This window comes from Giraffa tippelskirchi, chromosome 13 (genome assembly GCF_054371585.1).
Source record: "Giraffa tippelskirchi isolate mGirTip1 chromosome 13, T2T-mGirTip1v1.2.pri, whole genome shotgun sequence".
Taxonomy (NCBI): Eukaryota; Metazoa; Chordata; class Mammalia; order Artiodactyla; family Giraffidae; genus Giraffa; species Giraffa tippelskirchi.
The window spans coordinates 23,146,988-23,161,986 of record NC_137287.1 but is presented as its reverse complement, the minus strand read 5'-3'; the positions used below and the strand labels follow the sequence as shown (position 1 = coordinate 23,161,986).

The window sequence follows — 14,999 nt, the reverse complement described above, 5'->3', positions numbered from 1 at the left end:
TTTTAATTTCTTCTTTGTTTATTTTCAACCTTATTACACTGAGCATTTATTAATGTTTTATCAATTTTTTAAAATATTCTTTTCGAAGTGATTTTCCAGGGAGGAAAACTTAATAATATCCTGGCGTTTCCATTTCTCTGGTTTTTTTTTGTTGAAAGTTTCTCAGGAATCACAAGGGAGATTCTTAACCCAGTGACAACCAAACTCAAAGATGTACAGAGACAGTTGAAGACGCTTCTTCCTCCTGATGCTGTGTTAGTGGGCCACTCCTTAGATTTAGATCTCAGAGCACTGAAAGTGAGTATATGATTTAGGACTTAGTTTTTCTAGCATATGAGCCTATTTTATTTATCTTAGATCTAAAGCCTTCTGTTTCCCAGGCCACTTATTTTTTCCTTTAGCATAGGATGCTACTCATTTTACTCTCTTTCCTCCTCAGATGATACATCCGTATGTTATTGATACATCATTGCTTTATGTCAGAGAGCAGGGCAGAAGATTTAAGCTCAAGTTCTTAGCCAAAGCTCTTTTGGGGTAAGTTTGTTTGAATTTTATAATATTATCCTGATAGACTGCATGTAAGTTAGCATATTGTGTCTTATTTAATGCATATTGCAAAAGTTCAGCCTCTCTGCTCTTCCTCTGACTTAGTTTGTAAACATTATTAGGAATTCTGAGATCCTAACTTCAGAGAGAAGTATGACTCATAAATGAAAAAACTGGGAATACAAAAAGGAGTTGCATTCATAGCTGAAGGTTGATGGATAGAACTGCACAGAAGGGGCAGAAAAGTTACCCAAAACTTTGAAACGTAACATTCCTATATTGAATGTATCCTAGTACGTATAAACACATGTATAATGATGTTCATTATAGTGTGGTTTAAAATAGCCCCCAAATCTTCAGATATTCTACAAGACTAGTTAAATAAATTATGGTTATCTATATAACTGATGCTTTGTTAATGAATGTGATGATTATGTCCTAATAGTTCAGTTCAATCGCTCAGTTGTGTCCAACTCTTTGTGACCCCATGGACTGCAGCACACCAGGCCTCCCTGTCCATCACCAATTCCCAGAGTTTACTCAAACTCATGTCCATTGAGTCGGTGATGGCATCCAACTGTCTCATCCTCTGTCGTCCCCTTCTCCTCCCGCCTTCAGTCTTTCCCAGCATCAGGGTCTTTTCAGATGAGTCAGTTCTTTGCAGCAGGTGGCCAAAGTATTGGAGTTTCAGCTTCAGCATTACTCCTTCCAATGAATAGTCAGGACTGATTTCCTTTAGGATGGGCTGGTTGGAACTCCTTGCTGTCCAAGGGACTGTCAAAGTCTTCTCCAACACCACAGTTCAAAAGCATCAATTTGTCAGTGCTCAGCTTTCTTTATAGTCCAGCTCTCACATCCATACATGACTACTGGAAAAACCATAGCTTTGACTAGACAGACTTTTGTGGCAAAGTAATGTCTCTGCTTGTTGATACACTGTCTAGGTTGGTCATAACTTTTCTTGCAAGGAGCAAGCATCTTTTAATTTCATGGCTGCAGTCACCATCTACAGTGATTTTGACTGTGACTGGTGATGGAAGTAAAGTCCGATGCTATAAAGAGCAGTGTCGCATAGGAACGTGGGATGTTAGGTCCATGAATCAGGGCAAATTGGAAGTGGTCAAACAGGAGATAGCAAGAGTGAACATCGACATTTTAGGAATCACTGAACTCAAATGGACTAGAATGGGTGAATTTAACTCAGGTGACCGTTATATCTACTACTGTGGGCAAGAATCTGTAAGAAAAAATGGAGTAGCCATCATAGTCCACAGAAGAGTCTGAAATGCAGTACTTGGATGCAATCTCAAAAATGACAGAATGATCTCTGTTCATTTCCAAGGCAAACCATTCAATATCACAGTAACCCCAAGTCTAGCCCCAACCAGTAGTTCTGAAGAAGCTGAAGTTGAACGGTTCTATGAAGACATATAAGACCTTCTAGAACTAACACCCAAAAAAGATGTCCTTTTCATTAGAGGGGACTGGAATGCAAAAGTAGGAAGTCAAGAAATACCTGGAGTAAAGGCAAACTTGGCCTTGGAATACAGAATGAAGCAGGGCAAAGGCTGATAGAGTTTTGCCAAGAGAACGCACTGGTCATAGCAAACACCCTCTTACAACCAACTCAAGAGAAGACTCTACATATGGACATCACCAATTGGTCAATACCGAAATCAGATTGATTATATTCTTTGCAGCCAAAGAGGAGAAGCACTACCCAGTCAGCAAAAACAAGACCGGGAGCTGACTGTGGCTCAGATCATGAACTCCTTATTGCCAAATTCAGACTTAAATTGAAGAAAGTAGGGAAAACCACTAGACCATTCAGGTATACCTAAATCAAATCTCTCACAATTATACAGTGGAAGTGACGTATAGATTCAAGGGATTAGATCTGATTGAGTGCCTGAAGAACTATGGACGGAGGTTTGTGACATTGTATCGGAGGCAGTGATCAAGACCATCCCCAAGAAAAAGAAATGCAAAAAGGCAGAATGGTTGTCTGTAGAGGCCTTATAAATAGCTATGAAAAGAAGAGAAGCAAAAGGCAAAGGAGAAAAGGAAAGATATACCCATCTGAATGCAGAGTTCCTAAGAATAGCAAGGAGAGATAAGAAAGCCTTCCCCAGTGATTAATGCAAAGAAATAGAGGAAAACAATAGAATGGGAAAGACTAGAGATCTCTTCAAGAAAATTAGGGATACCAAGGGAAGATTTCATGCAAATATGGCCACAATAAAGGACAGAAATGGTATGGATCTCTCAGAAGCAGAAGATATTAAGAAGAGGTAGCAAGAATACACTGAAGAACTATACAAAAAAGATCTTCACAACTCAGATAATCATGATCATATGATCACTCACCTAGAGCCAGACATCCTGGAATGTGAAGTCAAGTGGGCCTTAGGAAGAATCACTACTAACAAAGCTAGTGGAGGTGATGGAATCCCAGTTGAGCTATTTCAAATCCTAAAAGATGATGCTGTCAAATTGCTGCACTCAGTATGTCAGCAAATTTGGAAAACTCAGCAGGACTGGAAAAGGTCAGTTTTCATTCCAATCCCAAAGAAAGGCAATGCAAAAGAATGCTCAAACTACCGCCCAGTTGTACTCATCTCACACGCTAGCAAAGTAATGCTCAAAATTCTCCAAGCCAGGCTTCAACAGTATATGAACCATGAACTTCCAGACATTCAAGCTGGATTTAGAAAAGGCAGAGGAACCAGAGATCAAATTGCCAACATCCATTGGATCATTGAAAAAGCAAGCGAGTTCCAGAAAAACATCTATTTCTGCTTTATTGACTATGCCAAAGCCTTTGACTGTGTGGATCAGAACAAACTGTGGAAAATTCTTCAAGAGATGGAATACCACACCACCCGACCTGCCTCCTGAGAAATCTGTATGCAGGTCAAGAAGCAACAGTTAGAACTGGACATCGAACAACAGACTGATTTCCAAATCGGGAAAGGAGTACGTCAAGGCTGTATACTGTCACCTTGCTTATTTAAGTTATATGCAGAGTACATCATGAGAAATGCGGAACTGGATGAAGCACAAGCTGGAATCAAGACTGCTAAGAGAAATATCAATAACCTTAGACACCAGATGCAGATGACACCACACTTATGGCAGAAAGTGAAGAAGAACTAAAGAGCCTCTTGATGAAAGAGGAGAGTGCAAAAGTAGGCTTAAAGCTCAACATTCAGAAAACTAATGTCTTGGCATCTGATCCCATCACTTCATGGCAAATAGATGGGGAATCAGTAGAAACAGTGACAGACTTTATATTTTTGGGCTCTAAAATCACTGCAGATGGTGACTCCAGTCATGAAATGTGCAATAAGGAGACGTCTAAGATGTTACTGAGACAAAATCTGGGGATTATTCTCCAATTTATAGATTAATCTCCGTAAAATGGAGATTCAGAAGATGATTCAAAGATTTTTAGATATTGATATGATGTAGATTAGATTTAGATCTATCTATAGACATAAGTCTATGTATTTAAAAAGTTTTTTTTAAATAATGAGACTTCTCTGGCATTTCAGTGCTTCCAATGCAGGGGGCATAGGCACCATCCTTGGTCAGGGAACTAAGATCCATATGCCACACAGTGCAGTCAAAAAATTAAAAAAAAAGAAAGAAAGAACTTTTAAGTGTATAATAGACATGCATACATGCATGCAAAGTTGCTTCAGTTGTGTCAACTCTTTGCGACCTTGTGGACCATAGCCCAGCAGGGTCCTCTATCCACGGCATTCTCCTGTCAAGAATACTGGAGTGGGTTGCCATGCCCTTTTCCAGGAGATCTTCCCAACCCAGGGTTTGAACCTCTGTCTCTTAACTCTACCTGCATTGTCAGGAGGGTTCTTTACCACTAGCACCACCTGTGAAGCCTGTATATTAGACACTTGTATACAAATAGAAAATTTCTGGAAGATAACTTTAAAACCACAGCTACATCTAAGAAATGAGACAAGGGATTGACCAGGGAGTGAACCAGAGACTTTTTATTAAATAGCCATTGATGATGTGCTTACTGTAGACAAATCCATTCCTGATCATTCTGTATTCTCAGTACCTCTCAGATCTTGGCACTAAGGAATAAATGAATCTTGATTGTTGTGATTCAAATCTAATTACTGGGATGCTAAAATTTTACATGTAGCTAAAACTTTGGGGTAGTTGAAAGAATCTGTCATTAAAAATGCTCTCAGGACTTTGCTGGCCTTCCAGTGGTTAAAACTCCATGCTTCCAACGTAGGGGGTGTGGGTTCAATCCCTAGTCGAGGAATCCCACATTCCACCTCACAGCCCCAAAATTAAAAAAGGAAAAAAAGAATGCTCCCAGGTATCTCAATTTTACCTTTACTTTCCAGGAAGGATATACAGTGTCCAGATAAGCTTGGTCATGATGCCACGGAAGATGCTAGAACAACCCTGGAATTGGCTCGGTATTTCCTCAAGTATGGCCCAAAGAAGGTTAGTATCTTTGCTTTCCTTAAAATTATGAGACTAGAACAGTGTCACAAACCACCATATCCTATTTCTTTACAAAAATGGGAGTGTAATTCAAGGTGAACATATATTTGAAATTAAGATGTGTATCACTAGCATAATATAGTGGTTAAATGTCTCTGAAGTTAGACTTAATCTGTTTTTCAATAGGTGAAATGATATATGATATCTAAGGCAATTTCTCTGAAGAACTTTAGTTTCTAGTTTTTAGTTTCTAGTTCTGTAAAATGGGAACACAACTTCTCTGGGATATTGATGAGGGTAAATGAGATATAGTATAATTCTCTTAGCACAGTGCCATGAATATATTAAGGACCATAAAGTGGTATTAATCATTATAGCTGATAGACTTCCAGTGGTTAAGACTCTGCACTTCCATTGCAGGGAGCATGGGTTTTATCCCTGATTAGGGAACTAAAGATCCTGCATGCTACTTTTAAGTCACTGTAACTGATGTTAATAATTGTGATAATTATAAATATCTACATAGATTTTTGCTCTCTTGGGGTAGCATTGTTTCAACAGCAGTTGCCACTTGATTTCTAGGAAGAACTGCATATCACTTCAGTAAAATCTAAGGAAATCTGAATTAAGCATGGACTTTAGTTAATAACACACTGGAAAAGAATCTGTAAAAGAGTGGATATGTGTAACTGATTCACTTTGGTATAAGTAGAAACTAACACAACATTGTAAATCAACTATACTCAGATAAAAATTTTAAAAAGAAAAATAACATCAATAATTGTGTCAAATATATAATACTAATTTAAGATATTAATAATAGTTGAAAATGGCAGTTGAATATGTATGGGGACTATATACTCTCTTCATAATTTTTCTGCAAATCTAAAATGATTCTAAGTAAGAAAACTTGTATCTCTATACACCAAAACTCCCAAAGGGCTCTCACTTTATGCAAAGAGAATAAACTTGTATTAATCTAATAAAGTCTTTTTTTATTCATATTGCCATGAAAACCATTCTTTTATAATTTCAAAAGGTTGCATGTTTACAGAAAAGTAAGTTTTAAGTGACTTTGGAATGAATGAATTGTCACTGCTTTTCACTTAGCCCTGCTTGGTCCTTTCCCATATTCATGTCACATCAGCAGCTGGAAACAGATTGCCATTCTTGGCTAAGCAGCCAGAAGCGATCTGGTAAGTACTGAACCCAGTCTAGGACTGTGGCATCAGTAAAGTTCACTGTCTACAGAAGCAAAGAATACCACTTGAGTAGGTTTTTCAGGTTTTAGCATTTTGTTTGTTTTGTTTTTTAGCCTCAAATACTTTCAATTCAGTTCAGTCACTCAGTCATGTCTGACTCTTTGTGACCCCATGGACTGCAACACGCCAGGCCTCTCTGTCCATCACCAACTCCCGGAGTTTACCCAAACTTATGTCCATTGAGTCAGTGATGCCATCCAACCATCTCATCCTCTGTCATCCCCTTCTCCTCCTGCCTTCAATCTTTCCCAGCATCAGGGTCTTTTCAAATGAGTCAGTTCTTCACATCAGGTGGCCAAAGTATTGGAGTTTCAGCTTCAATATCAGTCCTTCCAATGAATATTCAGGACTGATTTCCTTCAGGATGGACTGGTTGGATCTCCTTGCATTCCAAGGGACTCTCAAGAGTCTTCTCCAACACCACAGTTCAAAAGCATCAATTCTTCAGTGCTCAGCTTTCTTTATAGTCCAACTCTTACATCTGTACATGACTACTGGAAAAACCATACTCTCTTGACTAGATGGACCTTTGTTGGCAATGTCTCTGCTTTTTTAATATGCTATCTAGGTTGGTCATAATTTTCCTTCCAAGGAGCAGGTATCTTTTAATTTCATGGCTGCAGTCACCATCTGCAGTGATTTTGGAGCCCCCAAAAATAAAGTCTGCCACTGTTTCCATTGTTTCCCCATCTATTTGCCATCAAATACTTTACAAGATATTAAATGATTTTTACAACTTTATTTTCTTTTAAGATTGCAGAACTAAATCTGGAGGCACTATCTAGTCACCAAGAAAGCCAAGAGCCAAGAAATACAGCAGAAGTAGTTCAGCAGCTAAACACAAGGTAATACTTTTCAGTTCTAAATAGTTACAAAGATAAATGGAGTATCTGATTGCTTATTTAACAACAAAACCTGGCAATTTCTTTTCTCCTTTTGAGTCTATTGAGAAATGTTTACCAATAATATGAGTAACATTCTTCCATCACAAAAACTATGGAGGGGAAACTACCACCTACTTCCCTGAATAGCATGTTTTTCTAGTTTTCTGAATATATTGACTTGTCTTAAAATAACTCATTTTACAAAAAAAAGTGAGACATTGAAATACACTGAACTAAGTGGCATGAGAGGAGATATAGACTAATGAGTATTTTGATTAAAGGAATCAGCTATAGCCTTGATGTCTTGCTCAGATTGGGGAAAATACAAACAAAAAACAGATTCAGAAGGGGTTTGTCTCTACAGCATAGTAAATCTATCAGATCCTAAGAATCTAACCTAAACTTTGACAAAGAGCTTTGAATATATTTTTTGTTTATCCTTCCTCTCTCTAAATTGAGAGCAGCAATGACAAATACAATTTCTATAATGGTGGAAATGTTCTGTATCTGTGCTGTCCACATGTGTGAACCTTATAGTACATGTGACTACTGTGATTAAGGAACTGAATCTTCATTTTATTTAATTTTAATTTAAATAACCACATGTTGCTAATTGCTACCATGTTAGACAGTACAAGTATAAAGTAGTAACTCTTGGGTTAGGGAAAACTGTTATTCCTACCTTAACCTCTCCTTGTTTACAGTGTTTTAGAATGCCTGGACTCAGTGGGCCAGAAGCTCCTTTTCTTGACCCAGGAGGCAGATGCTAGTGCACTTTCTTCTTCCAAAAACTGTCAAACTATTAAGTGCCTTTCAAATGAAGAGGTGAGTGACCCACTGTGGCTTTGAAGGTTGTATTCAGAGTAGAGGGTAATGTAACCCTTTGTAACCTGTGCCAGTACCAAGCTGTTTTTCATCAGCAACCTTGTGTACCACTAGCCAGTCTTGCTTCCATCTCAAATTTTGTATGGAGCACTTTTAGTCTTAGTTACCCAATAGGAGCAGAACTGTCAGCTGCCCGTGTCTTTTTCCAGATTCCAGCAGGCCTGTGGCTTTGGCCTTTGAATTTCTGTCTCTCATGACATTGGTAATTTCATTTTGGGTTTCCTTATAATTAGATTCAGGTTATGCAGACTATTTTTTAGCCAGATCATATGTAAGTAATATGTCCTTCTCAGGTACCACAACAAGAGGCATATTTGTCCATCTGTCCGTCTCTTGTTTTTATTTTGATGATCTTAACAAGATGTTTGCTTTCTCTGTTATAGAGTTACTGCTTTTTCCCCTTACTTCAAATAGGTACTATGTGAGGATATACTTTAAGAACAGCAGATACCCTGCTTTTCATCAGAATCTCCTCCTGCTCCTATATTTAGCAAAAACTGATGATTCTTAGCTGAACCAATTTTACTGTGATCGTTGTACAAGGATGACTTTCCAACTCTATATACTTCCTCCATATTTACTAGTTCAGTTCAGTTCAGTTCAGTCGCTCAGTTGTGTCCAACTCTTTGCGACCCCATGAATTGCAGCACGCCAGGCCTCCCTGTCCATCACCAACTCCCAGAGTCTACCCAAACCCATGTCCATCGAGTCGGTGATGCCATCCAGCCATCTCATCCTCTGTCGTCCCCTTCTCCTCCTGCCCCCAATCCTTCCCAGCATCACGGTCTTTTCCAATGAGTCAACTCTTCGCATGAGGTGGCCAAAGTATTGGAGTTTCAGCTTCAACATCAGTCCTTCCAATGAACACCCAGGACTGATCTCCCTTAGGATGGACTAGTTGGATCTTCTTGCAGTCCAAGGGACTCTCAAGAGTCTTCTCCAAAACCACAGTTCAGAAGCATCAATTCTTTGGCACTCAGCTTTCTTCACAGTCCAACTCTCACATCCATACATGACTACTGGAAAAACCATAGCCTTGACTAGACGGACCTTTGTTGGCAAAGTAATGTCTCTGCTTTTCAATATGCTATCTAGGTTGATCATAACCTTCCTTCCAAGTTATTTACTAGTTATTACTCAGCATTCTATGAGCAAGAGTCCTCCCATTACCTTATTTATTTGTTCATTCATTCATTAATTTCATGTGGACTTGTGGATTCCTGTTTTATTTCAGTATGCTCAGTTGTATCTGACTCTTTGTGACCCGTTGGACTCTAGCCCACCAGGCTCCTCTGTCTGTGGAATTTTCCAGGCAAGAATACTGGAGTGGGTTCCAATTTCCTACTCCAGGGGATCTTCTGGACCCAGGCATTGAATTCACATCTCTTGCACCTCCTGTACTGGCAGTTAGATTCATTACCACTGCAGCTTTTGGGAAACCCTATTGATGTCTATATATTTATGCAGAATATACTGTGAAGCCAAAATGGGCATTTCATTTCTGGACAATTTGAACTTTTTTTTTTACATGAAACTTAAATATTAGTAGGTATCCTCCTCAGAGGATATTTTATTACTTTGGTTAGGACTCTCAATACTGTGTTGAATGGAGGTGGCAGGAGCAAGCACCCTTGTTCCTGATCTTAGAGAAAAAGTTTTTAGTCTTTCACCTTTGAGTATGATGTTATCTGTGGGCTTTTCATATATGGCCTTTATTATGTTGGGGAAGTTTCCTTCTATTTTTAGTTTTTTATTGTTTTTATGAACTAGTGTTGAAGCTTGTCAAATACTTATTCTGCAGTTGAATGATCATATGGTTTAGTCTTTTATTCTGTTAATGTGGTATATTACATGGAATTGTTTTCATACACTGAAACATCCTTGCATTCCAGGAATAAATTTCATTGGGTCATGGTGTGTAATACTTTCAATGTGTTGTTGCGTTCAGTTTGCTAATAACATTTTGCTGTCTAAAGTAATCACTGGACTGGAAGGATTATTTCCATTTTGTTGTTTTCTGTATCTTTTACAGCTTTTTGTCCCTCCTCTCATTTCTACTGTCTTCCTTTGAGTTTCACTGATTGTATGTGTGTGTGGGTGTGTAGAAACAGACTTTGATACCCTTCTCATTTCCTTTTGAGTATGTTCTGTAGATATTTTCTTTCTAGTTATCATTGCAGTTACCTTAAAGTTAAAACATTCTATTTTAAACTGATAACAACTTAATTGCATACAAAAATTCTACTCCTATAAGCTCCACACCACTCAACTTTATGTAACTGATATCATAAATTGCATTTTTATATATTATGTACACATTAACAACCTCAGATATGTGGATGATACAACTTGAATGGGAGAAAGTGAAGAGGAACTAAAGACCCTCTCAATGAGGGTGAAGAGGAGAGTGAAAAAGCCGACTTAAAACTCAGTATTAAAAAGCTTAAGATCATGGCATGTGGTCCCATCATTTCATGGCAAATAGAAGAGGAAAATGTGGAAGCAGTGACAGATTTCCTCTTCTTAGGCTCTAGAGTCACTGCAGATGGTGACTGCAGCCATGAAATTAGAAGGCGATTGTTTCTTGTTAGGAAAGCTGTATCAAACCTAGTTGTTGTTGTTCAGTGGCTCAGTCGTGTCCGACTCTTTGCAACCACATGCACTGTAGCATGCCAGGCATCCCTGTCCATCACCATCTCTGGGAGCTTGCTCAAACTCATGTCCATTAAGTTGGTGGTGCCATCCAACCATCTCATCCTCTGTTGTCCCCTTCTCCTGCCTTCATTCTTTCTCAGTATCCGGGTCTTTTCCAGTGATCAGTTCTTCACATCAGGTGGCCAAAGTATTGGAGCTTCAGCTTTAGCATCAGTCCTTCCAGTGAATATTCACGACTGATTTCCTTTAGGATTGACTGGTCTGATTTCCTTGCATTCCAGCATTCCTAGGGACTCTCAAGAGTCTTCTCCAACACCACAGTTCAAAAGCATTAATTCTTTGGCACTCAGCTTTCTTTATGGTCCAACTCTCACATCCATACATGACTACTGGAAAAATCATAGCTTTGACTAGACGGACCTTTTTGGTAAAGTAATGTCTCTACTTTTTGATATGCTGTCTAGGTTTGTCGGAGCTTTTCTTCCAAGGAGCAAGCATCTTTTAATTTCATGGCTGCAGTCACCATCTGCAGTGATTTTGGAGTCCAAGAAAATAAAGTCTGTCACTGTTTCCATTGTTCCCCGTTTATTTGCCATAAAATTTTTCATTCTTCTCTTTAACTTTCATCAAGAAGCTCTTTGGTTCCTCTTCACTTCTTGCCATAAGGGTCATGTCATCCGCTATCTTAGGTTATTGATATTTCTCCTGGCAATCTTGATTCCAGTTTGAGCTTCATCTACCCTGGCATTTTGCATGATGTACTCTGTATGTAAGTAAATAAACAGGGGGACAGTATACAGCTTTGATGTAATCCTTTCCCAATTTGGAAACAGTCCATTGTTCCATATCAGAACAACAATTAACATAGTCATGTAGTTATTTTTTCCATGTTTTTGTCAATTTAAGTTCTGGATAATTAAAAGTGAATTTATGCACCAAAATTATATTAATACAAGTGTATTATGTATGTGTGTGTTCATGTATTTACCTTAAATGGAATACTTTCATGTTGTCTAGTATCCTTTCATCTTAAAGGACCCCCCCTTTAGCATTTCTCATAAGAGCAAGCCTACTGATAATAAACTTCCTCAAGTGTGTTTTTTTTTCCCTTCACTTTTTAAGCATAGTTTTGCTGGATAGTTTTCTTGGTTGATGGGGTTTGTTTGTTTTTTAGCTCTTTGAATTTTTCACTCTCTTCTTATTTGCAAGGTTTCTGTAAAGAAATCCACTGACAAGCTTATGAAAGCTTCCTTGTATGTGATGAATTGCTTTTCTCTTGCTGCTGTCAAGATTCTCTCTTTAATTTTGTCTTTTAACAAATTTGATTGTAATGTGTCTTTGTGTCGGTCTCTTTGAATTTATCCTTCTTGGAGTCCTTTCAGTTTATTGAATTTGTATGTTCTTTGCTTTGCTCAGATATGGGGGTTTTTCAGCCATTATTTCTTCAGATAAGCGCTCTATCCCTTTTTCTCTTCTTCTGGGATGCCTATATTTTTGTATATTAGTCCTCTAGGTGATGCCCCATAAGCCTCTTAGACTCTATTTGCTTTTCCTTATTCTTTTTGCTCTAACTTAATGATTTCAAAGATATATTTTCAAGTTTGCCTAATCAAGTCTGATGTTGAAACCCTTTAGTGAATTTTTCAACTCACTTAATGTGTTTTTCAGCTCCAGAATTTATTTGGTTCTTTTTTATATAGTTGCTGTCTCTTTAATGAAATTCTCATTTTGTTCCTGATTTCATTAGCTATCTATCTTTGTTCTCTTCTTAGTTCATTCTGTATTTCTTTAGGTCAACTACCTCTCCCATTGTTAGGGCCTGGCATTGTGGAAAGGAAAGCTTTCACTGATCAGCTCAGAATGAGGTTTCAGGACCTCTCAAACCTATTTTGAGGATGTGTTGTCACTGGGCTTGTGAAGGTGCTTTTAGTTGTCTCATACTCCCTGAGGAGCTTGTCCCCATTTCCTTTCAGAACTTGTAATCTGTTGCTCCTCCTGACATCTGCCTTTGGAACTGCAGCTCTAATGTGCAGTGATTACAAGTTCATTATTAAGATATGATTGCATCTGTTTTCAGTGGTTTCCAAACAAGGCTGCCAGTCCTGTCAGTGCTTTGAGTCAGGTGAGACAGAAACTAGTCCCTCAGGCAATGCCTAGTCTAACCATGACATTGAGTGCATGGTCCACTCTTGTTTCTGTCCAGAGGGAAGATCCCCAGTATGGGAAGTTTCCTTCATGTTGAGCTCTTCTAGGTCAGATAGTACAGGTATAGATGGGTATACAAAACTGCATATTTTCCTTTTCCTTTTGCTGGGATCCCTTGTTGTTGTGTCTGGGTGCTGAGACCAGTTCACTGGTCTCTTATATTCTTGCAAAGATATTTTGGCCTACATAGTATTAAATTGGTGTATGTGGGAAACTGAGGGCCTAAAGCTTCCTTGTACTCTTATCTTGCTGATGTCATGCTCTCTTTTTTCTTTTTTTTAAAGTGTTGATGGTTTTTTTTGAGAAAGATGTGCTAGGAAGAGTAAGTTTATAATGCTCTTGGGAGGGATTGGTATTTGTTTTATCTTTTCCTATCTTTTATTTCTCTTTTTTCCTTAATTTTTGTCCTGATTTATTTCTTTCTTTTCCTTCACTGCAGTGGCTCCAATAGAGTATTGCCTCTTCTCTATATATCCGATTTTTCCCCAGAAACACTGCTTCTCTGAGGCTGTCAAGTCTCTTCCTTGTAGTCATGGGCTTGAACCTTCAAAGCTGTGACCTGTGTTCATTGTTTTGGCATTTAGTTGTACTTTTTTCTGGGGCTGATTTTGTTTGTTTCACCCAAGCCTTCTGTGCCCCTTGGTTCCCTGCCCCCCAAAGTCTCTTGCACCTCTACTAGATTCCTGCCTCATCCAGGCTGTGTTATTTTCTACAGGTTCTTGAGCAGGCTAGAGTGGAAATCCCCCTGTTTCCCTTCAGCATCGTGCAGTTCTCTTTTGAACCCTTTTCATGCAGCCTCACTGAAGAGATGAACAAAAGGGTAAGTGAATGGGTTCTACTAGATGATTTATTTGATGACATTATAGTCTTCTCCAATTAAGGAAAGTAATACATACTTATGTTAAGTTTACTGTATATTTCTCTAAATTTTTTCTATAGGTATATTACCAATTACATTTTTATGATGGGACTCAGATTACTTATTTTACAACTTTATTTTTTCACTTAACACTATATCTTATACATCTGTTCATAACACTATATAATCTTTTTGCTGCATAGTTTTCTATTGTAGGATATACTTGGATTTGATAAATTTTTGCTATTCCAAATAATAATGCCATGAAATCCCTGTATATAAGTCCTTGTACATTTGACAGGTGTTTGTGTTGAGAAATTCCTTGAAAGGATTTATCCCATGTTTCAACTTATGATTTCTTTTGATTTGACTTGATTCTCTTTCCACATCCATCTCCTCACTGTATTCTGTTGTTTTTCTTGTAGATAAAGATCAAGTGGACAGAGATGTCAACTGTCTACGCTGGGCCATTTAACAAAAATTGTAACCTTAGGGCTCTGAAGAGGCTGTTTAAGAGTTTTGGTCCAGTCCGGTTAATGACTCTTGTTCTTGAAACACATCAGGTAATGAGACAAGAAAACTTAGATTTTTGACCTTCTAATCTATTGTGGTAAATTCAGATGCCTTCTACGGCCATTCACAGATATTAGTGAGCTTGATTGTCACCAACTGGAATGTGAGACATGCTCTGTTTCATGGGAACAGTGTTGACCCACAAGAATGTGTGCCCAGTATTGACATATGATTTTTTTGAGAATCAAGAAATCTGCCAATACTCATATTGCCTCCAGTTTTCTTAAATATCATGTTCAGTTCAGTTCAGTTCAGTCGCTCAGTCATGTCCAACTGTTTGTGACCCCATGAACTGCAGCACGCCAGGCCTCCCTGTCCATCGCCAACTCCCAGAGTGTACCCAAACCCACATCCATCGAGTTGGTGATGCTATCTAACCATCTCATCCTCTGCTGTCCGCTTCTCCTCCTGCCCTCAATCTTTCCCAGCATCAGGGTCTTTTCCAATGAGTCAGCTCTTCTCATCAGGTGGCCAAATATTGGAGTTTCAGCTTCAACATCAGGCCTTCCAGTGAACACCCAGGACTGATCTCCTTTAGGATGGGCTGGTTGGATCTCCTTGCAGTCCAAGGGACTCTCAAGAGTCTTCTCCAACACCACAGTTCAAAAGCATCAATTCTTTGGCGCTCAGCTTTCTTTATAA

General features: G+C 38.5%; 1 protein-coding gene across 14 annotated transcripts in view; it reads left to right on the top strand.

The window, feature by feature from the left end:
• The window catches only part of REXO5 (RNA exonuclease 5), a 58,731-nt gene that overhangs the window by 28,547 nt on the left and 15,185 nt on the right, over positions 1–14,999 (top strand). For 8 of the 14 annotated variants that reach the window (XR_014072625.1, XR_014072624.1, XR_014072628.1 and 5 more), the window contains exons 9-15: positions 159–297; positions 440–534; positions 4,932–5,034; positions 7,050–7,141; positions 7,885–8,005; positions 13,641–13,745; positions 14,210–14,347. Coding sequence is in view for 9 of the 14 variants with exons in the window: in XM_081554596.1 (XP_081410722.1) it covers positions 159–297; positions 440–534; positions 4,932–5,034; positions 7,050–7,141; positions 7,885–8,005; positions 13,641–13,745; positions 14,210–14,347 (793 nt within the window). In the remaining 5 variants the exon portion in view is untranslated. Of the gene's footprint in view, positions 1–158; positions 298–439; positions 535–4,931; positions 5,039–7,049; positions 7,142–7,884; positions 8,006–13,640; positions 13,746–14,209; positions 14,348–14,999 lie in introns of all 14 variants that reach the window. The other 6 variants (XR_014072627.1, XR_014072626.1, XM_081554601.1 and 3 more) reach the window with 1 other exon arrangement.